The 25076-nt window shown below is 36.0% G+C and overlaps 1 protein-coding gene across 1 annotated transcript in view; it reads right to left on the bottom strand.

Annotated features, from left to right (window-relative positions):
- Positions 1-901: 901 nt before the first annotated feature.
- LOC121427262 (ephrin type-B receptor 2-like) overlaps positions 902-25076 on the bottom strand; it is a 36481-nt gene continuing 12306 nt past the window's right edge. The window contains exon 3 of the mRNA XM_041623597.1: positions 902-3613. Within this exon, the coding sequence (XP_041479531.1) occupies positions 2927-3613 (687 nt within the window). The 3' untranslated portion in view covers positions 902-2926. The remainder of the gene's footprint in view (positions 3614-25076) is intronic.

The raw sequence follows: 25076 nt of genomic DNA on the forward strand, positions 1-25076 counted from the left end.
AACTATCTTTTAATACTGATGATATAACAAATACAATAATGTAGGATCAATTCATCCAAACTATTGAAATTGGCAGGAAAAATATCAAATGGAAAATATTTATGAATTATTAGAACATTAATTAATAAATTAGAAATATCAAATCACACAAACAGGGAAAGAATAACTTTTCATAAATTTCTGAACAATAAAGACATATAAGTGTCTCCACAAAGAAGCAGATGCTCATCAAAATGAAAAAGAATACAATTGCTCAGACAGGAGCAGATATTAAATAATAGTTATCTGTCGCCACTAGCAGGGAAGAAATAAAAACAACATTCAGACACAATCATGGTTGAACTTGGGATTCACTAGGGTGGGGAAGAGGAGACTCATCCTATGTTTACAATCAAAACACAAACACCAAATACGCAAGCAATTCTATCACCTTCAACAGTGACCATCGTTTGTTTCCTCGCTCTCTCTATCCATCCCTCCAATGCTTGAATGCCACTATTTCAGGGGTTTTTTTTTGTTCCATATCTTTGTCATGCACAAATGGTGCAAAAAATTGCCTAAAAAGGTTTTTCCATTGTGTATTCTTACTCGTGTGTGAAATAAGAACATAAAGTTTTGCACCCCACTGCAAAGGGGTGTGCTCTCGTTCGATTGCCTTTTTTTCTTCAAATGTTAAAGCGGGTATTACTCCTAAAATGCACCTGCTTATGTGAATGTATCAACCATTGGTTCATGTAGCTACCCCCCTCTACCCATCTCTACATTCCCTCTTGCCATCTCTCCTCTCTCCAACTTTCACATTCAAAATCAATTGTGATGTCACAATCAGTATTAAGAAAGTGGATAGGACGTTGGGGGTTTTGCTGAATACATAATTGACCCTCTCTTGGTTTTATAAGCACCCCAACGAACAAAATGCAGAAGACATTTGCCGACACTGGAGTGGCAAGAGGAAGCGCAAGCATATGGTTTTCGATCAACAGCCGACATCAGGCCCTATCCATCATAATGAAAGAATATTTTCCTACATAATCTGAATGGTGAATTACAAAACCAATATAAAAAAACAGTCACGTTACGCTGGCAGGGATACTCTTTCCTCTAATTTTAATAATTTTGTTGTCTTTTTGACAATATCAACATAAATAATTCAGCAATGGTGGATGGAAGAACGGAATGATGCTAACATGGATTTAATTTAACTCTCTAGAAGTAATCATCATGATAAAGCATTGGTTTACTATTGCAAGCCAATCTTTCCAAAAGAATTAAAGCTTTGCATGCATTTTTCTTTAAAAACCTTCAATCTTCTTATCTTCTGGTTTTCAAAAGCTCTAAATTATAAACATATTTCTTTTTGATTACCTCTTCTCAATCATTTCCCTTGATATCTTTGATATTATGAAGAAAGAATATCTACAGGTTTAATAGAATAACAACAATCTACATAATTCCAACCAAACCTTGCACTAGCCTGCTGGTTAATTCAAATTAAAAATGAAATGTGTTTGTCAGCATCTATTCCTTGCTTAAAATAATCAAATTCAACAAACTGCCTACATTAATATATTTTTAGAAACTTCTGTAAATATAAAATTCTCAACTCACACGTTTTTTTTGCATCTTCATACATCAGAACTCATTCTTACATGTATACCAGAGTAGAATGCATCAAAGCATCATCATACATTTATAGTTCTAATGTTGGGTTTCCATGGCCCTCTACAATAAGTAAGTCAATGCTTTGTTGGTCGCTAACGTGCGTGAATCAACGCAACGCAATTAGAGAGTCAACTGTATGAAAATGGACATCGCTATATTACTTCTCCTCAAATGCTTGCTATCCAAAGTGAGTGAAATCAGCAGGAGGGGTTGGGGAAAAATCACCAAGGTTAAAATCATAGAGGACAAATGAATTTTGATTTGCGACACCGTCAAATGACAGGTAATTGCTGGGGAATGATGTGTGTAGCAAGGCATCTAATGACATCAGACAAGGCACATGTGCTCCCATTAATTTAGATAGTTTCCTGTCAATTTTATTTACACTTGGCTGGCCTTAAAGACAGAAATTCATAATTTGCCATAAAAATTGCTGAAAAGCAGTGTTTGATGGATGTCTTTGTCTGAAATTATTGGAGCTCATAATCAATGTTTTGTTCTTAGATTGGGATTAACTGAGGTGGGAATAAAATTAAATGAATCTTTGCTCTTTGATGGCATCGATGGTAGTAAACGTTCACCAAAAATCAATAAATTATTCTTCTGATTTGAGCATTTCCATGGTAACAGTGCAGTTCAGCTTGCATGCCCAATCTCTGTCATCATGGGCAAGCATGCATCTCTCTATCGTGATAAGATGTCCATGCTTTACTATAGGCTATCGGAAAAATAGAACATTGATTCTGGATCAATTATTAAAACCAAATGTGGGAGGCTCACCAAAACCATCCATTTCTGATAATTATTAATGTTAATCTCAAATGGACAATGATAAATTCATACTTGATTAAAAACCAATAAAGATACACCCAAACATAACTCTGGCTTATATTCATTTATCCTAACTAAGCTAGTGGTTCCAGTTCCATTGATCACAGTTCGCAGGAGGGTGGGTTGATAACCAGAGGTGCTGGAATGTTTTAATCAGACATAATAATAATTTTGCTCTTGTATATAGTACATACCATATACCATTTAACATCTCTAGATGTTCGACCCTGTAAATGTTATTGGTTGCCCGATTCGGGCCACCAATTCTTAACATTTTTTCAATAATGGTTGCCCGAGGTGAATTTCTGGTGGCCCCGGGCCACCGCTAATGTCGAGCCTTGCATATACCATTTAACATCTATAGATGTTTGACCCTCTAAATGTTTGACTGATGAAAACATTCTGGTACCACTGGTCATTTATTATTGAGGATTCAAAAAGGAAGGTACTGACCTTGACAACTGATATCATCTGCACCTGCTTCATACCCTGGTGAGCATCCGCATCCTCCTTGGTTGAGTGACCATATCCCTTCATTTTGACATATATACTGAGGCGTACTACCCGGTGGTACTGGCTGAGCGTTCCTTATACACGTCCCTGGGACCGTAACAAGAGTGTGCGTCTCTGGACCCTCATTGGTCTGATTAAAAATCGCAAAGTCCAAAATCACCTGAGGACAAACTTGGTAGAAGACACGCACCTGCAGCAGGGCCATGCACGCCCCTTGGTCGCGGAATGCTATGTAGAAACCATTGGCCGTCACGGGCCCGTAGTCCTCAATCCGCACGTTGACGACCTCCTCGTCCTGCGTGTCGGGATCGGAGAACCGGCCCTCGGCCGCTATCCTTGCTACCTTCTGGTAAGGTGGAGAGCTCCAGTCTGGCGACGTTTCTGTTGCATCGTCGGTGTCCGACTGATAAAAATACACATCAAATGTTTCTTTACATAGTTGGGCATCTACGATGCCAGTACATGAGTACATTGTGAATTTAACTTCTACATGAATTCTATTTGCTCCTCTTCTTTCAATATAAGGCATACGAAGCCAGTTGTCTCTAGGATCACTTACATGACAAGTCTGATAAATCCTTTCATAGCTTGCTCCAGACTCTGTCCACTGCAATTAAAGAAAACAGATAAATAGTTTATTAGTTTGAATGCACACTATGTAAGTTTTAACAAGCTAAATGGCAAATTTTATCAATTAAAAAAGCAATGATAACGAGTCAGAAAAGAAGAAAAAGAAATCAGTAAACCAAAGTAATGACAATAATAAATGCCAAACATATATACCAAAAACATCAAATTATAATAATTATACATAGCATTTATGAGGTGCCAATTTATCTAGTTGCCTATTTAATGGCACACTATATTAATCCGGCTATAGCTCCAGCTGCTAAAGGCGTTTGGTGCATTCAAGAAATTAATCCTGCCATGTACCCATTCACCTCACCTGGGTTGAGTGCAGCAGTGTGGATAAATTTCTTACTAAGAAAAACACGCCATGGCTAGGATTCAAACCCATGACCCTCTGTTTGAAAGGCGAGAGTCAGAACCACTGGACCACAATGCGCCAAGATACATCTTTGTTGAATTAGGTAAGTCTGTAACATATTAGATCATTATTTTTAAAAATCTGATTCTTACATTCTCAATTCATCAAAATTGTTTATAATGAGTGGATACAATATCATAGAAAAATCAGTAAACTACAAGCAAATCAAAACAAATATTTCATATTTTAAAATATACCACATCAGAGGAAAGTGTGAAGTAACTTTTGACGATTTGATGGTAACATTGCTGGAAGAATCTTCATAGACACGATCAATGCCAATTAAATATTCAAAGGGCACATTATTCTAATTGCTATTTCACAAGTTGGGAAAATAATCAGTTCACCACATGGTCTTTTTTCGAGCAGCCAGTCGCATATTAAAGGTCAACCATGATCATTTTGGCCCAATTTATAGAAATTTGTTTACATCAGTAAAGAAATATTTCAGCATCTCCACCACGCATTATCATCACCAATGTCATCATCATCAAGAAATCAACATCATCATTGTCTTCATCAATATCATTATCATACAATGTGGTCTTCATCCCAAGACTACAGAAAGCTATGATCAAGATGACAGTCGGTCATGAGAAACAACTTGATGACTGGTATCATAAATAAATGGTAACAATTCTCATGGTCTTTTCAAATATTATGAGTCACTGCTGAACATGGAGTATAGCATACAGGTACTATAAATGTATGCAACATATGATACAGTAAGAGATATATAAGAGTAGCTACGGCCTTTAAACCTTGATTCAAACTGTCTTTGATAGTCTCGTATGGCCAAAGACACCAAATCGTAATCAGGACCCACTGACTCATCACGATAAAAAAGGTAATTATGTCTCATTAAGTCTACCGGGTTTAATGACATCTGCATATTCCTGTTTGGACTTCATTTGGTATAGCATTGTGGTGCATTCAGTGCTCCCTCTCTCTCTCTCTCTTCCATTTTTTCTCAAATCACAGCATTAAAATAATCATTACAACACTACCTTGGATGATGATGGTGTTATAGGCTAACAAGATCAGCCACAGGAGGTTGGGAGGAAAGATCTATAAAATGCTTAGTGGGCAAATTCGAGAAGAACTACTTTTACAAAAAACATATTATTCTTACACAGTTTTTAAAGGCTTTAAAGCATAAAAAAATTGCCACAAGTGATTCTGTAATTTACCAATAAATTTATTAGGCATCCATTGATTTTTGTTTGTCTTACAGAGATGCAATTTTATGATTTCATCTTTTTGAGACACCTTGGATTACATAGTAAGGTCCTGTGATAATGCAACATAAGCTTTTATTGCTGGAAGGACAGGATATTAAATACATCAATTTTAAAACAGGAATGAAGCTTTTGGGAGAAAAATCCACTTTTTCATCAGCAATGATCTTCTGAGACAAGATCTTCATTGTATCTGCCAGGATTACTGTACAAAGAGCAACCCGCTTTTAAAAAGCCGCATGGAGACAAAAAGACCCTGAAAGCAAGATTGCGATGCTTTGCACGGAAATTTGGATGGCCTTTTCGGCTCCGGGGCAATGAGAATCTTGAAGCTGAAGGAGATAAGAAAGAAAGTATCAACAATAACAAGTTTATGTTGGATCGTCACGTGAGTCATCGTCGGCGGCAACGGAGTCCAGTAAGCATAAAGTATCAGCTCGGCTGTCTGCGTTCATATCCCCATTCCATGTATCTCTTATTATATCTAAGTGCTCACCCCATAACTTGAGGCTACCCCAGACGGCAGGCACAATTTATAACCACTTTTCCCCCTTCTCTTTCACCCTCTTGCCACTATGGGTATGCTGAGGGCCTTCCTTGAAATGTAATGATACTTGATTAGCATAATATTTGCATGGGACGGAGAATTTAGGGCGACAATCGGCATATTGCGTTTTGCTGGCATTGGCGCCATCTTATATCCTTGTTCATCTCTTTTTACGCAGGATTTTCTTCTGGTGAAGCTTGCCCTCCAGGCTAAGCGTGATATTAACTCGATAATTGCGCGAGATAGGTTGATTTTGACAGCATGCTAGCATTTCGAGTCTTAACTTTCCTCTCTTTTGCTTTCTCTCTGTGGATAAGCCATGACACGAGGACTAGATTGGATGGTACGAGGAGCGAAAACTTGAGGCACTTTTTACTCAATTTTGGAACAATTTACTGCTCTAATGGTGTTGAGACTGAACACTAATTAGACAGCTGTACTAACCCTCTACATAGAGGTATGTGGGAATTAACATACTACATTGAAAACATGAGGAAAAAAGATGTTGCTTTAAACATACAAATTCAAAAACAAAAAAGAAAAATCATTGTAGCATTTATCAACTTGCATAGTATAAAAACATTGACACTAATGTTAACCTACATGTAGCTGTCCTTATATCATGGATACCCAATAATATTGAAACATCATAAGCCTTTTGTGACATACACCTGATGTACTTCACCATTACATGACAAAATAAAATGTATGGACCACAATGTAGTTCATGAGGATAAAGGATAAATTCAAAGTTACACTCATATATGATCTTGGATACTCCATTCAAGAGCTTGAATACCTGTAATATAAATTATATGCCTTATGTAATATGATCTATACTGATGAGCATGGAAAATATTGTGTAGTGTAAGTGATATAGTAGTCATATTTGTGTCAAGTGCAACACATTATATTTCATTATGCTGGTATATTGATCCAAAAGTGCATTCTACTCAACTTTCTTACCAATAGTACGTAATAAAACATTGGTTTTTCAGCTTAAGTCATTCCTATTAATCCACCATACTATTTCTACTTAGTGATGGAAATGTTTCATAAAAATAAACTCCTGGTTGTTTTCTAGATTACAACCACCACAAAATTCTTTTTACTCATTTATTATTTCCATCTTTCGTACCAATGGTAATGATGTTTTAAGAAGCTGGATTACTTACTGGTCATTTTGAAGATTAATAGAAACCACATATGCAAAACTGTAAATTGTGGTTGAAAGTCATGCGACAAAAAACGTGACTACCCTTTCTTGTGAAATAATTACAAATTCAGACCTGAATTATACAATAAATAATAAGTAAAGATAAATAAATACATCACAGGTCATGGAATGATTATGAAAGCTGGCTAACCCTCTAGATAGATGGTCCTTTCCGTTTTTTGCATACCTTCACTAAAAATTTACCCCCCCCCCCCATTTCATAGCCCTTTATATACATGTATATTCATATTGAACACTTATTATATTACAAAGGATTTTAATAAAAATAAAAAAACATGAAGATGATTTTCACCAATAAGAGGGATATAAAGAGAGACAATGATGAGAAAACAAAGCTTTAGCTAACCAAATGAAAATAACTAGTAAAGATATGGAAAGTGGATGAAACTACAAGCTGAATAACTTGTGATTTGCCTAGGAAAACCCTTGCTGGTATATCCTCCTAGGGATTGGAATGTTTCTCATAGGACACAAAGCAGTAATCATCTTCATAGAATCAAAGCTAAACCATCGGAAGACATCCCACCTCTAACGGAAACAGATAAGGGGGCGGGAGGGGGTAACATGGAATAAACACAAGGACGAAAGCTGATGGAATGAAAAACAAAGAAAAAAGACAAGGTGAGTGGAGGATTGTGGGTAAAGGAATGTGTATTCTACCTTCTCTCACATGAGGAACCATGCCGAAGGTGAGAACTAAAATAGCCAGATTTTAGTGGCATTTCGATTCCTCCAATCTCTCTAGCTCTCTGACTAATTCTCTCAAGTCCCATTCACCATACTCTAGCCATTACTGAGGGGCTACATTACAGGGAGAAAGATCTTTGCTATATGCAATCTTTGAAAACTGCATCAATAGCATTCGGGGTCACTCAAAAATTAGCTAATGCAGTTGAAAAACTCTTTTTTTACAGTTAAAATAAAGAAATCACAACAATCAATAATTTTTGGGGGGTATTTGGTTGGAAGAAATTATTTTAACATCTTGCTATCTGAGGTAGAAAGCAGCATATCATCTAATTGAAAGTTCTTACAATTATATTGACTTCATTCACATGATTTGAAAAATGATATTTAAAACTATACATTAATTCTATTCAAACTATTTGTTCTCTACAATAAGAAAATTATTGTTTTATCGCTTTTCAATAAATCTACTTTTGTAGCAATTTGTTGTATGCTTTTTACCCCATCTGAAATAGAATTGTATTCTATCCTTCCATCCATTCTACCTATTATAATCAGCTCCTCAAATGTTCAAATATCTTTGATCTGTTTATCCCTCCATCCCACATGCATCCAGCAATCCTACTATCCTTATATCATGTCATCTTGTCTCTTTCTCACATTCCCTCACTCCCTCCCTGAGATGTAATCCACCCTCTCCTCTTCCTCCTCCTCCACAAGTATTCTTTGCCGGCAGGTGACGTCTCTCGCGGTGAGCTAAGCCAATCAGAAGGCTTCGTCGGCAACAGAGGCAGGTGGTGTTTGTCTCTGCGCGCCTCTGGTTCCATCGACACCGAAAAAAATGACAAATGTAGCGTGCGTCTACCTCTAATGGTGTGGGCAATGGACAAATCTATAAGGGATGGTAGATGATGGGACTGGGATGTTCGTAACTTGAGATAGGAGACATTTTTGTTGAGCTTTATGTCTTTGTCTGCATTGCTCCAGCAGGTACAATATATCTCTATGCTAATACAGGACCTGGAGCCATGGATAGCAAGGTTTACAACACATTTCTTTTTCAAAATTAGCACTCCAATCTTCTTTTGACTGGAATTTGGGAATGGTGATCGTCCCAAACTTGAATTAAAAAACAAAATTTCTTATACCCCTTTTATAAACCCAATTATGCGGCTAATAGGATGGGTTTATGAAAAGAGTATTAGACACAAATATTCTATGTTGGTTGTTCAAAGTATGTGTTAAAACTATACTGCTAATATTGTGCAGTGGTGCTTGTGGTTAGGTCTGTTCAGTGGTAGTGATGGTATAGTGGTCTTACTTAAATTTTGTGAATTATGGGTAATTATATCATTGCTTAGCAGTGATAGGTATGGACAGGTGATCTGTCCGAATTCTATGCACTACCAACCTTGTCCATCAGTATCACTTCACTACCTTTGTCTCTCAGCTTGTTACAACACAAGGATGACCATTCAACTCTCATCTATTCATCTCAAGTCCATTCTAAGGCTTCTTACAAGGTCTACTTTCTCTTTTCTTCCTGCTAAATCATCACCTACTGGTCCATAAAGACTGATCCTTCTCCTCAAAAACTTCACCCCCTTTGATCTCCAAGTGGTCTTTATGCATCCCACCATAGCCCCTTATATCAGGCCTTGCACACCCTTCTGAGTACCCTGACAACACCCCCTGGACAATACCACCACCATCCCTAACAACAAAGGAAACAAACCATCTTTACCTGTCACTAATCCATGGAGATAAGTCCTTTTTAAATAACAGTGGAAAGTAGCCTTTTCTTTAGAGATTTAACCCATTTTTAAATAACAATTGAGTAAAGCTCTTCATAAATAACTGTGATGTAATAGAGAGTATTTGACAGAGAATAGAAAAAAAAATCACTTACAATGAGTGAGTAACTCTTCAGATTTGAAATTCAATTGGCCATTGTACAGACTTGTTTTATGCACCCCTCTCCCTCTTCATTCTTTGCCATCTTATTACCCCTCTTGCATTTAGAATCTTCTTCTTCTGGTATCAAAAGACCAATTTGCTTCCTACTTCAGAGACCAATGGGGTCCACAGTTCACCTGGCACTTTCTTCCAATGATGCAAAGATTAATCTAAGTAGGCCTTTTTTTACTAAATCTGGGGGGGGGGGGGTATAATTAGTTTTAAAGAAGTAATCATGGGTCTCCTTCAAAGCTTGTTTGGCATTTGACCTCAGGCCTGTGGGGAAGATTAGAAATGAATCTGACTAAAATAATTAAGATTCAAGATTCTTTTAAAGGTCAATGTATGCATACAAAGGAATTTGGTTACCAATTATTCCATACTCATATTATTAATCATATAAGCTGTATCAATGCAGATCTAACATGACAGAAACTCATCCAAATAATGTTATTCTTTCATTTCTTTGTTATCAGAGACTTAATAAATGCCTGTAAATCTCATAGGTTATTTCACAAAGAACGCCATCATTTAACTATTCTATCATGATTTTCCTGATTTTTTCCTGTATCCAAACAAATAAAAAGACAAACAAAAATGTTTTAATAAAGATAACACAACTCTGTATCAATCAAAGTACACAACCCAACTAACTTCATGTACCAACTACATAAAGTTTAAAAATACCTGGCTTTATTTAGCATGTATGTACTCTGACTGTTGTTGATATCATGGAATAAGAATTCTTGTCAGAAAAATAGACCATTCAAATAAAGGGAGCACTTCAGATGACAAACTTTTATAGCATCAATTTACTCTACAATGACTAGGGTCATCCTATACTATACACTCAAACAAGGTCCAGCAAATAGAACGAAGGGGAGAGAACAGTTTGCCAGATTAAAGGGCATCATTTTTGGTGATCTAAGTTGGTCATTGGGACTAATATGGCCAGTAATCCAAGTCTTATATCTCAATAGACATTAGAAAATATAAAATAGAATAGATTTATTAAGTCTATGATTGCCTCTGTCTACGTCTGAAGGTTGAGAAGAATAATCGAGCAAAGAAAAATGCACACTAATACATGTAAATGGTACTGCTTTTATTCATCCTTTGCTCAATCGATATAAATGCTGTATTTATCTCGACAAATGATCACTTAACATACCAATAGGAATAGGGCAACGGTCCTGCTCATAATAACCAGTACAGAGGTGAGATAACAAGAATATGTAACACACAGGATTTTCAACCTATTAGGTATTTTTGTCTACCTCTACCTGAATTTATGAATGTTTATGTTTATAAGCCATATGTTGAAATGACCAACAAAAACAACTAATCAGCACTCATATTCTTTTCAAATTACCTTATTTTTCATCATTCATGAACTTCACAACATAAATCAAAAGATTTATACCTTGCGAAGTAAGAGCTAAGCTTTTACCTTTAACTCACTTTTCACTGCATGATATCACAGTGCACAGTGAATATGAGCAATGTAAGCAGACTCAGTTTGCATAGAGTATGGACTATTTATTTTGAGACAGAGCTCGGGCCAAAGGACAGGGGATACTATCCAGTAAAGAACCTCAATATAAATCATATCACTCTTTGTTTGCAGACAGAATAGATCCACAAATATTTCTTTGGAGAAAGAAGGGAACTGCAGACAGATTTTGAGGAGAAAGTCATGATTTCTATGTCTCGTTTCTCTGGGGAGAAATGGGATAAATTTGTTTTATTACCATTTCTGGAATGGAAGCCGGATTTGTTTGGAGAACGTTTGTTCCCACCATACAATAACCATATGACCAAACATAATCCTACCCCTCAAAAATATCCTCCCCCCTCAATCCCCAAACCAATCTTTCTTTCTTTTTTTTTTAATCAAGACCTATAAGCTCTACATATCCTATAATGTACCTATGTCTTTATGTAGGCCTATGCATAACATTTTTATAATTTTTTACTTCTTTAAATTGCTTTAAGAGCAGTCTATTTCCTTTCTATGTTAACTTATTTATTGGCCACTGAATTTAACTTGAATTCAAATATTTCATCTTCAATAGACATAATGTGAACCCTTAAAGAGTTGGCATTACTGCAGCCCACCCCCTTACATTTTCTATTCTTTGAAAATTATACATTTCATACAATTATACTAAACTGAAAACACATGTTGTAGAAAGGCAGCTAAGTCAATAACTCATATTACCATGTTTATTGAATTACATACTCATCTCTAAAATACATTATAATAATAAAAACATATTACATACCTATCAAGCACCCAGGGAGGTATTCTCTTGGTGCAATAAAACATCAATTCAAACACAGTTTGAGACTATTCTTCCTTCCCCCACTTTCAGACAAAAACATTTTTTGGAATCTTTTTTTAAACAAATTTGAAGCTTTGAGACTAAAAATATTTCAACTATCCGAGTTCAGACTACAATATTTTGTTTTAGATTTGCAAACCAGAGTTTTTTTTTTATATATGTTAATGATCTTCCCAATAAGATGCTTTTACACCACATTCTGTGATACCAAACAACTTAAATTCCAAGTGTGAATAGCCTCTGATCAAGTTCTACCAGGCATTAGCCACATCCATTTAGAGTGGCAGTAAATCACGCTTAATCGTGACACATCCACACAAACAAGTCTAGCCCTATTAGCCCTAACATAGTCATAAAGTGGTAGAGAGTGGATGGTACAAGCATGGACCCTACATGTACCAGTAAAGGGGTACGGTAGTGGGGTAGGGTATAAGCATGGACCCAAGCAATATAGGGGTATAGTATAAGCATCATAGACCTAATCATTATTATGGGTACGGTAATGGGTTATGGTATAAGCATTATAGACCCAACCAGTACAGGGGTACAGTAATGGGTTATGGTATGAGCATGGATTCTACCAGTACAGGGGTATGATAATGGGTATGGTATAAGTATTATAGACCCTACCAGAAAAAGGGTATGGTAATGGGTTATGGTATAAGCATTATAGACCCAACCAGTACAGGGGTACAGTAATGGGTTATGGTATGAGCATGGATTCTACCAGTACAGGGGTATGATAATGGGTATGGTATAAGTATTATAGACCCTACCAGAAAAGGGGTATGGTAATGGGTTATGGTATAAGCATTATAGACCCTACCAGTACAGGGGTACAGTAATGGGTTATGGTATGAGCATGGATTCTACCAGTACAGGGGTATGATAATGGGTATGGTATAAGTATTATAGACCCTACCAGAAAAGGGGTATGGTAATGGGTTATGGTATAAGCATTATAGACCCTACCAGTACAGGGGTACAGTAATGGGTTATGGTATGAGCATGGATTCTACCAGTACAGGGGTATGATAATGGGTATGGTATAAGTATTATAGACCCTACCAGAAAAGGGGTATGGTAATGGGTTATGGTATAAGCATTATAGACCCTACCAGTACAGGGGTACAGTAATGGGTTATGGTATGAGCATGGATTCTACCAGTACAGGGGTATGATAATGGGTATGGTATAAGTATTATAGACCCTACCAGAAAAGGGGTATGGTAATGGGTTATGGTATAAGCATTATAGACCCAACCAGTACAGGGGTACAGTAATGGGTTATGGTATGAGCATGGATTCTACCAGTACAGGGGTATGATAATGGGTATGGTATAAGTATTATAGACCCTACCAGAAAAGGGGTATGGTAATGGGTTATGGTATAAGCATTATAGACCCAACCAGTACAGGGGTACAGTAATGGGTTATGGTATGAGCATGGATTCTACCAGTACAGGGGTATGATAATGGGTATGGTATAAGTATTATAGACCCTACCAGAAAAGGGGTATGGTAATGGGGTATGGTATAAGCATTATAGACCCAAACAGTATAGGGGTGCAGTCATGGGGTTTAGTATAAGCATTATAGACCCTACCAGTATAGGGGTACAGTCATGGGGTATAAGGGCAATTCCATGGTAACGGAATTACAAATCAGAGAAATTTTGCTGTTATTTTTGCTCACAGCATCCAGATATCTCAATATTTTCAAATTTTCTGAACCTAATACTATGCATGGCCACTAGTGCTATATACTGAACCAAGATTTTTAGAAAACCCCTCACACGTTCAGATGTGAATGACGGATATGTGCTATGGTAACGGAATTACCAGAGAAATTAGTCATTTTGCAACCCAAAGTTTAGTAAAAGTTTCTCTGAAATCTACAACACACTAGCTCCAAGTTAATGTCTGATTCAATTCATTATAGTGTCAACTTTATTTTGAAAGTAATTTATTCACAAATATCATCAACAAATTTTCATGATTGGTCTTTCTTTAGGGCAAGTACATGGTAACGGAATTACACATAATGGTAACGGAATTACGCCTCTGACATTTGGGAAGGAAAATTATATTTTTAGGCATTTAGGACTGGTGAAATGCCTCAATAAAGCTTGTTTATACATTCTTCTCTAATACTTAACACAATCTAAGTACTTCACGTCTCTAATATTAAATAAAATATAAGTATATAGTACGTAATAGGTGGCTCTACCATGAATAAACATGATTTTACAAAATATTAGGGATCAGTGGTAATTAAATTTTAGTTCATTTTCAAATTTAGGGGTATTAGGACTTATTAGCCACTTTTTGCCTCCTGTACTGATGGAAAGAATTATGTAAAGGCCAAAAATCATCACTAGTAATCATGGTAACGGAATTACATTGACTACAGCCATACGTATACACATTAGGAATTTTACAAAAACTGAGGAGAGCATGTTATCAGATCTGCATATTTAGTCAAAGATTTGTGTAGATGATAGTTTAAGATATTCTAAAGTATTTGAATACTCAAAAGAAACATAGTTTCACATACAATTGGCATCTTAAAACAGTTAAACTGAAAACTTTCTATTTGGTTGTTCAATAAATGATTTGAAAACAAGAAACAATGCTGAAACCTCATGAAAATAGTGTTGACATTTACATCTTGAAAACATGTTGTGGACAACTAAGCAATAAATTGGTTCTTAATCAGTGCACTAATCTAATTTTTTTAAAGGTAAGGATTCATTTTCTGTCTATATGTAGCTCACTGAGGACTGCAATTATAGCAGATCTGAGTATAAAGTCAATATCGGACATCTTCCTGACAGATGTATTTCCCAAATGTGACCCTAAGAAACTGCAGTGATTTGATGATCTTATGTCATATTCATGAAATTAGTTGGTTTTCTTGGGCCATGATTTTTTTTATTATATTAAATTTTTTATCTTTTATATAAAATATGAAAATTTATCCGAGATGCATTTTTATCTTCCGTCTCTAAAGATATGTGACAAAGCAGTGCCTAGGATATAGACATGTTTATCGCATATCCAATCATTGCATCACAGATGATGTGCCTGCACCAGATTTCCTTTGAAGAAAAAAAAGAACTGCAAATAAGGTGGAGGCTACATGTATTCTCTCTATACATTTTCAATTTCAGCAATGTTTCTAGGTCAATTCGCTCAAGACTTTGAAATAAGAATAAAGGAAAATGATAAATCATTTAATCATTAGAGTACTACTCTAATATTATTCTTGTAGATTAAAGAAATATTTCAAATAATTTTATTGACTTACATGTATGTTGTTTATGAAATGAAATGAAGTACAAAATGATGTGATATTGACTTCATATTTTTGTTCATTTTTTTTCAATTAAATCCCTGTAGGCACAGAATTTGATTTAATGCCATCTCACTCATTTGCCAAAAACTCATGGCAGAAAGGCTTTTAATTGGTTGAATGAGATGAGTGCTACAAAAAAACAGCCTTTCTCATTACAAATTGGTTCAAAAATAGGTTTGTGTCACAGAGATAAAACAAAGACAAAATGGTTATTGGAATACCATTTCGGAACGAATTTTAGGTGATTTTATATCACTTATTTTAATAGAGATAAAATATTTCATTTTATATCAGATTGTATATGAGAATACTACCACTGTCTCTTAGCATTTCTCTCACAGCAGAATGCTGTACATACATTTCTACCCAATTCAAACTTAGTTATATTGCTGTTCTCAGCTGTTGTGTTATTAATGACTTTGTTGGTCCCAATATTATCACCATCCTCTCCTTAGAGAAGTGTTCACATTCTGTGTATCATCCTCACTTGAAGGGTCATCGTCATTACTCACTTTATCCGTGAAGCAGTGATTATTGGATGATGCTGACTTTGCATGTTTCTGAGCATCCATTGCATACAAGTAGGGGTGGAGAAAATTATTGGTTTGGTGCTAATTAAGGCATCATGATTCTTGAATATCTGTCAAATCCACCTTACTTTTGGAAATGTCATCTGTATAAAGATTTAGTATGATTTTTTGGCATGTGATTCTTGTAACATCTGTAAATTATGGATCTCACTTCAATCTTTTCCACTCATTACTTTTTACTGCTCGCTACACTGTTTGCCAATCAATGCCAGAGTCTGGTCCCTCACCATGGCTTGTTACAAAGAACATCCGATCTTCCGTTGCAAGGACAGTTACACAGAAGATATCGCTTAAATTAGAAGGCGGTCCCTTCTGAAAACTATACCCATTTCTTTGAAGCAGAGAAATACTCCCAGCCGTCCCGGAATTTCTTTTACTGAAAAGTTCACTAAGTCTGTTGAGGGTGAATTGATCAGAGGCAATTACAAAAAAAGGAATGCCATTCTTTTCCGAGGCACACACAGTGAACATGGTCACTTCGTGATTGTGCGTCCAGTATTTTGGATCTCATTAGAAATGGTATTTGGCAATGACATTTTTTGCAAAATCAATCTGAATGAATTTTTTTTTAAGATCATCCTGCATAATCATTTTTCTACTCCTCCCCAAGAATTGATTGCCCATTAATCCTTTGTAAGGCATTCACCTACATTGTATGCTCCATCAATATACTTTATTGATGCTAATGTACATTATCTTCCCCTTTTTCTGAATGTTATACTCGGTACTCAGGCCATATTGAATGGGACTTGTTGTCAAGTAATTGTATAATTTCATCCTGATTTGGAGTGTAATTACTAATCAGAAGGCTTTTAATGTTTATAACTGTGATCTACAGCTATTATCAACATGCCATTGGAACAAAATTGGCTAACGCACACCCCTTTAAAGATATGATGATGGTAATTCCGTTACCATGTAATTCCGTTACCACAGTTACAGCAGAATTAGAAATGATATTTAAAAAAAATGTTGCTCAGTCTTTAGCAAGTCACATGAAATCAGAGAATTCAGAATTATATTAAATTCAAGCAAGTATTTAGTTCATAGGAAAAACTTTTCAGTTTCATGGTAACGGAATTACATCCGTTTTTGTAGTAGATTGCAATATTTTCTCTGAGAAATTTGAAAATACCCATGATAAAGACACTTGCTACTGGTAATTATTACACCTTCACTCACATCATTAGATGATTTTGAACCAAAATTGTAAAATATTTTTTTAGTTATAAAATTTATCCAAAATAATGTAAAATACATGTTCTCTAATTGAAAATGGTCATCAAATTCAAAAGATTGCTCCGCAAAAACCGTAACAGATATTTGAAAAAGATTTTCAGTTCCTTAAAATATAAGGTTTTGTGTAAAAAGGACATTCACATTCAGATGCATATTATTAATTTTGAATTTTACTGTTTTTACCCTCTCCCATGTGGAATTGCCCATAAGCATTATAGACCCTACCAGTATAGGGGTACAGTCATGGGGTATAGTATAAGCATTATAGACCCAACCAGTAAAGGGGTATGGTAATGGATATAGTATAAGCATTATAGACCCAACAAATATAGGGGTACAGTCATGGGGTAGGTATAAGCATTATAGATCCAACCAGTAAAGGGGTATGGTAATGGGGATTGGTATAAGCATTGTAGACCCAACCAGTATAGGCGTATGGTAATTAGTGCTGTTGTCGATAGGCCTCATATCGACATTGATGTCGACATACGAAGGATTTTCAATGTTTCCGACATGTCGACATGCACGCACCCACATTGACATGCAAACATAAAATAAAAAGGGGTCTAGCCTAAAGTCACGAGTATAAAGCTTAGCTGAAAAGTTGGAAGCTTTTATCCACAGTAAGTGGCGCGATTAAAAGGTTTATTCAGCTATAAAGCGGCACATTAAATGAAAAAAGAATACCTGCGAGCTGCGCGGCAGCAGAAATACGTCAGTGCCTGAGTCGAGTGTGGGCCGGCCTGCCCGATCGAGCTGCCGCGCCCCTCGACGATCGCGAACGTAGTGTAGCCGTAGTAGCATTCACCGTACCCATCCATATGTACCCATCGCTATTCACCGTGCTTGATAATACATTGCTCCTCAATGCATTACTTTTCACATAAACGTTTTTGTCAAAGTTGTGACCGCCGCAATTGAGCGCTTAATTCAAATCACGAAGTCACAGAAAACTTCCCTTCCTTCGTTTGGAGATCGTTGCACGGATCGCCGCGGAAGTGATACTGAAATTATCGGTCGATTTTCATTATTTTTTACTGTCAATTTGAGGAGCTTGCGTTTGCAGCACATGTGTACCAGCGTATAATACGCAATGATCACTATTGTAATTGGTGATTCTCAAATTGGCTCCGAGTGTTATTGCGCAATGCTTTCGAGACCGGATCGTGGTACATAACTTGATTCTCCAGAAAAAGATGTGGATTAAATCGGTGATTTTGAAAGTGAATTCACTCTAGCTTAGTGAAAATATGTTTTCCCGAACTGAGCCTGTATTATATAGATCTAGTGTGGGGATATTCTTCGTGTCAAGGTGAATACGTTTCATTGAGAGTGTTTGTTCCACGATCGAATGATTTTTTTTGTTAGGGAGCCTAGGCCCTAGGCTAAATTACGGTCCCTTTTTCATGTCGACATTGTCGATGTCGGGATTAATTTTTAAGCGACATGTCGACATGGATTTTTGTTCCCGACAACAGCACTGATGGTAATGGGGTATGGTATAAGCATTATAGACCCTACCAGTATATGGATACGGTAATGGGGTATGGTATAAGCATTGTAGACCCAACCAGAAAAGGGGTACAGTCATGGGGTATGGTATAGGCCTAAGCATTTTTAGACCCAACCAGTATAGGGGTACAGTCATGGGGTATAGTATAAGCATTATAGACCCAACCAGTAAAGGGGTATGGTAATGGGGTATGGTATAGAGCATACCATGGTAGGAAGGAGACTCTCTGTACACCAACCCATCAATAAAGAATCAACATTACTTGGCAGTAATCTTGAGCAGAAAGCTGAACTCTTTCATAAACATCCATTTCAGTTGAAATAGAGTAAGATGGACATAAGCTGCCTATTGGCTATGTGGGACTTGTTATTTTTAAACCCTTTTCTTCTGCTTTTATCAAAATCCACTCGCCAGCTCCAACACCCAAAACAGAATCAAAGTACAACCAACAATAGTCTACTCTACAGTCATTCTCCTAACCAAGCTATAGTGTTGTCACCCTAAACCGTTATTTTTACTGGTTTGGTGGAACAGCCTAGAATGCAGGGCATTAATTCCTTCATCAATCGGTCGTCGGCAGGACAAATCTCGTTCGCTTGATGGATGCGTTGGGCTGAGGGTGTGAACGTGTTGAAGAATGGATTAGCTCAGGGAGACAGCCAACATCAGTGTGAAGCAGGTCGCACCATAGACGAGGGGCAGGAGGATGAAAAAAAGAATAGCAGATATACCTCCCCTTGATCCCAGCCATATAGATTCCTGTCGGCAACTCAAGCCAAACAGCTGAAAATGTGGGTTTCTGCCAAAATGCAATTACAACTCCTGACATTTCTTTTCCCATTTTCCGTCTCAATGTATTTTCTGCCCTTCTCTCCTCAACGCCCATGTACAAAATATGAATTGAAGATCACGCTTGAGTTAAGGATGGATTAGGATTTAAATAACACTGTCAACTAAAGGAATTGTTCCTTCAAATAAAGATAAAAAAACATTATCAGATGTTTGGTTTCAAATGCCAATGAATATGAAGAACAATGGAAAAATACTAACAAAATCACATTTTTTTGTGACAAACTCATTTTATGAAATCCTTTTTTTTTTTATTTTATTAAAAAAATATGTAACATTTGGCAAAAGTACAATGTATAATTCAAGATCATGCATTGCTACCCCAAGATGCAAAGTGTTATAAATATGACTAAACAAAATACTTCATCATGCTATTTGTATAATCGTGCAGATATACATGTCTATAAACAAAAAAATATATTGGTATATCAATCTTCCTTCCCATTCTGTTAAATATTAATTATCAAATACTGTTACAGTGAAAATTGGGTGTTTTTTAACTTAAAAACTTTTCTGATGATCTGAACTTGAACGTTACACTATAAGACTTTGAGGTGTATTGAAATATTGAGATGAAATCTGCTGAAAAGAGAATATGTTTCAAACTTGAAGAGGTTAAATATCAAACACATCATGAATCAAACCATACGGTTGTAACAACACATTATACCAACCAAACAATCATACTCAAATAGAATTTATAATATCAAATATATAACACAACCAAAACATACACAAATCTCTTTAATATTTATTGGCTAATGGCAATAAGATCACTTGTGTAGTTGGCTTGCAATTAACTTGCATTTACAACCCTTTGCCATTAACATAACATTTAATCCACCAGTCATCAACTTTCATACCCTGGAAATAACAAGCATGCAGATATGTTGAGAGATAAATGCAAGACAGTCCAATGTGGACTGTTATTACTAAAGTCATTTAAGGTCAAGTTAGGGAACCTGGGGGTAAACTGAGGTCAAGGGTCAATGGAGAGGAATAACTTCATGGGTGATTTTTGGTAATCACATTGTTTGTCTTGTAACTGAAAATCCACTTCAATTTATTCCTAATCATGTAATATTATTGGAGAGATGTATCTCACACACAGAAGACCATCCTCATCCTAGTCATAAATGAGAATCATAGATCAATATTTAGTATTATCGCAAAAAACAATCAAATAATACAATCATTATTGACACAAGTCATGGACTACAATAACAAGAATATTCATACACATAATGATCACAATCCATTTAAGTTCAGTAATATCTGTGAATTACCACTCATAATAACAAAAATCATTACAGATCGACATCAATCAACCATTTAAATATTAAACTTGGAGGTTACATGTATATGGTTACTATGAATGGGAAAATATATAAATCAATATTTGTTATTGGACTGGGAAACATCTATACATTTGAATACTGATTACCATCTATGCTACTTACCACATAGTCCAGATAATTAGACTTCAGATTTTAATAGATAAAAAGGAAAGTTGGAGAAACTTATTGATTTTAACGCTTATTATCTCATGTTTTCATCAATATTCGGCGAGAGCAGGGGGTCGGGAGCATTATTAATCATAACAGACCACTCATTCTAAATTAAACAATAGATGTAATCCTACTTAAACATAGGCTTACCCAGTGCAGAGTACAAGTTTACATTAGAACTGCTACCACAGATTATACACAAACCTGAATGTTGGTATGATGCTTTCATGCAACAATGTCAGTCTTATACTCCAATTTGTTTAAACTAAAACGAATGCAATAATTACTTCTTAATTTCCATTATTTATCTTTGTAATACAATGTATTCTGGGCCCTTTGAAAAGTTCATATAAATGCCAGTTGTGACTGTACATAATGGATTCAATATCAAGCTATCTATTAGTGATATTGCTCATTTTAGAGTCACAAAGGCATTAGCTGAACATGAATTGATCCAGGCAAGCACTCAACGGATATGTTCCAAATGAGGAATGTACATTTAGAATATTTAATATTGTCATTATATTCTGGATTATACCAATTGCATGTACTCTGTGACCAGGTGTACAGGAGAAAAACACTGCTTCGTATAGCATTGGCAGGGAATTACAGCGAAAATATGACTGTCTTGAAGCGCGGTCCATTACTACGCTTCATAATCAATACAAAGTATCGCATGCGACAAGTCCCATAAGCATACAAGGTAGTGAGCCATAACAAATGAATTGAATTAGATGTCCCATCATTGGTACGCTCTAACAAGCTCTCAAACGACAAAAGCCTCTAATTTGATCAAATATCTCATCCGCTTTCCCTTTTTGGCACATGGGGGAATCAACATACATTGTAAAATCATAAATCCATGACGTTGGTTACATTGTAATGAGTGTCCCCCTTTTTCCAATTTATTGAACAGGAATTTGAGATGGAATAACTGGTGCCCAAACTGCATTAATTATTTTGTAAAATGATGAATTAATTCCAGCCACTTAAAAATATAGCCCTTTTATCTGATAAGTGAATCAATGTTTTTTATGAACAATCTTTCTATGTAAGGTGCAATTATGTAAATACATGAAAGTATGAAAATATAACTTTGCCATTCCCATTTTGACACATTTTAGGTGATTCTGGCAAACTATTCAAATACCCCCCCCCCCCCCTCTCTCTCTCCATATACTCTCATCCCGTCATCTCCCTTACCTGTAAGCCTACTCCATTAGCTACCTTTCACTACTTGTAATATGTAAATGGCCACAGGAGACAAATTGAACAGATTTGCTCTGACAGTATATGAAATTGGAAATTCAATTTTAGATTGGAACAGAAGACATGATCTTATCATGTGTCTTGGAACCATTTTGCATGATAAGATATATACCATAACTTGCTTGTGAAAAGGCAGAAGGGAATATTTAAGATTACATAGCTCTGACAAACATCTATTATTTTTTCTTTTCTTTTCAAAATGACAAATAACTAAAATTGAAAATCATATGTCCTTAAATTAAAGAAATACGGCTCTTCATTTTCTGCTAACTAATCAATTTCTTTCTTAGCTCTTTCAAATTTAACCCTCATCCTAATAGTGCCTGGTTTAAAAGAGGTAAAATAATCATTTAAATCAAACAATAATAAAGATAATCTATTTCTACATGTATAACATGCTTATAGTAAAAACTCAATGTTAAAATTCAAGGACTTTTATTGGACCACTTTACTTTATAATATCGATCTCAAAATCATATAAAACCGTCACATGCTAGTCATATAACAGGCCCTTTTCATAGAAATTGCATTTGCGCATCTCTCTTTTATGATGACTTTATGACATACATTGAGATTTCTGTTCAACTGTTGAACTTGGAATGGAGTGAGCAAACATTCTGTGCCTAAAATCACAGAGATATGTGATCAATCACAAAATGAAAATTGCCCAGTCACAGTCATTTCCCATCATACTCCAACTACCGACCAATCTGTGGAAATTTGCAATTAATCGCAAATCTGAAACACTGAATTTTAATGGTGCACTTTACAAACTATGGCATTATATTAAATACCTGTTGGTATTCTTAGAGCACTAAAACCTAAGGTGTTTATAAAACACCACTGATTTGGAACATAGTGTTAAAATAGCAAACAGAATATTTAATAACACCAATAGGTGTTGAACCCAAAAATATGAATTTATCACGGGTGTAAAATGCTTTGTGCAATCCGACAGGTTAGCTTTAATGCCATTGTTTTTGTGAGTATATTACAAGGTGGAAGAGTTTTCCCAAATACAGAGGAGTTCCTATCGAATATGAGTCATAGTCATGGATCAATAGAACTTTATCTTTTCTTAGGTAAACAATAAAGATCACAAAGAATAACTTAGTGTGATAAAGTGCATGTGACTATTATTCAGAAATTATTTATTTATTAAGAGCAAATAAGTAAAAATAATAAAATATAGAGTAAGAAATATACAATGATGTTTGATATTTATGAATGTGACTTTATCAGTCCAAAGCAAAAAAGATGTAAACTGCTATAATTCTAACAATGTTAAACCCATTCTTGCTCTCATCAACAAAGTTACAATATCAATTTTATTAGAGAACAACTTTCCAGATAAAATCAAATAGATTTACAAGAGGAGATAACAAAAGTATGATTAAAGTGCATGATGTGTTAAACGATGATTTAGAAATTTTTGATCTGTCATCAAATGAACCCTTAATAGAAGGGCATACATTTTCTGAAACATTGTCTAGGGGATTTGAAAATCAACAAAGCAATTGTGCTGATATTTTGAATTCCTCTTGTAGGCCTACCTATAGATTATAAGATAATTAAAATAAAATGCACCCATTCCCATTTTGAAATCCTGGAACTCGTAAAGTACCCTTAGAGGGATTTCTTTTTAACCACAGCAAATTGTATTTGGTTTGCTGAAAAAAATTTAAAATCCTTAAGCCAGGCTGACACTTGCACGACTTTTGGCCACGATTTTGTCGTGGCAAGTCGTGCCATTTTGGGGCACGAACTGGGAGGCTCCCGCACTGTTTACGACTTGTTCACGCATAGTTCACGAATGCGTGACCGTCAGTGTCCACATCAACACGAACTGGCACGACGAGTTCACGCATAGTTTACGCACTTCCTGCATTGGCACGACGAGTTTGTGCAATTCGGATGGTGTCGTGCTGAACTATTCGTGAACACGACGTGAGCCGTTCGTGAACTATTCGTGACAGTCGTGGCATGGCCCGCAATGCCACAAAATGGCACGCTTCCTCCCGCATCATCCCGACGAGTTCACAGTTTGCGCATAGTTCACGACCCGGTCGCTAAATTTTGTCGTGACCAAAATTTTGAACATTTCAAAATTCTCGTCCCGACATGGCACGCAGTCACGGCGTGTCACGACATGTTTACGCACACTTCACGCCAGTTCACGACTACTTTGCGCACTGGCACGACTTGAGTCGTGCCAATGCGTGACACAAAATCGTGCAAGTGTCAGGCTTGCTTTAGCCATGAAAACACCAGGTTTACTTTTGGTTCTATCCAACCATGGACCTATCGTAATACTAATAGGTCCATGATCCAACCAACTTCAGAACTGACCTATTTGAAATCCTGAGCATGCTAAGTGTGAGGGACGAATCTAGCTTCTGGCAGAATGTTGCTTGAAAATATATCTTAGAATTTTTAGGCTAAGTTCATGATATGTTTCTCTGATGCATCAAAATTATATCAAAATGAGAAAATTACCTCTTATATGAAGTTACATTTTCTCTCCTTTAGTAAGCTTATTTTTGCTCATCAAAGATATTTCTTTTTGTCTTCCACAATGATGCTCTCCAGTGTCTTCTCCTCTACCCCCCCCCTAATAATTAGCACCACTCTGACCACCATCCCAGAAATATATTTCTTGTCATCTTTTGTACTATTTTATCTCCATC

This window comes from Lytechinus variegatus, chromosome 14 (genome assembly GCF_018143015.1).
Source record: "Lytechinus variegatus isolate NC3 chromosome 14, Lvar_3.0, whole genome shotgun sequence".
In the NCBI taxonomy this organism is placed as follows: domain Eukaryota; kingdom Metazoa; phylum Echinodermata; class Echinoidea; order Temnopleuroida; family Toxopneustidae; genus Lytechinus; species Lytechinus variegatus.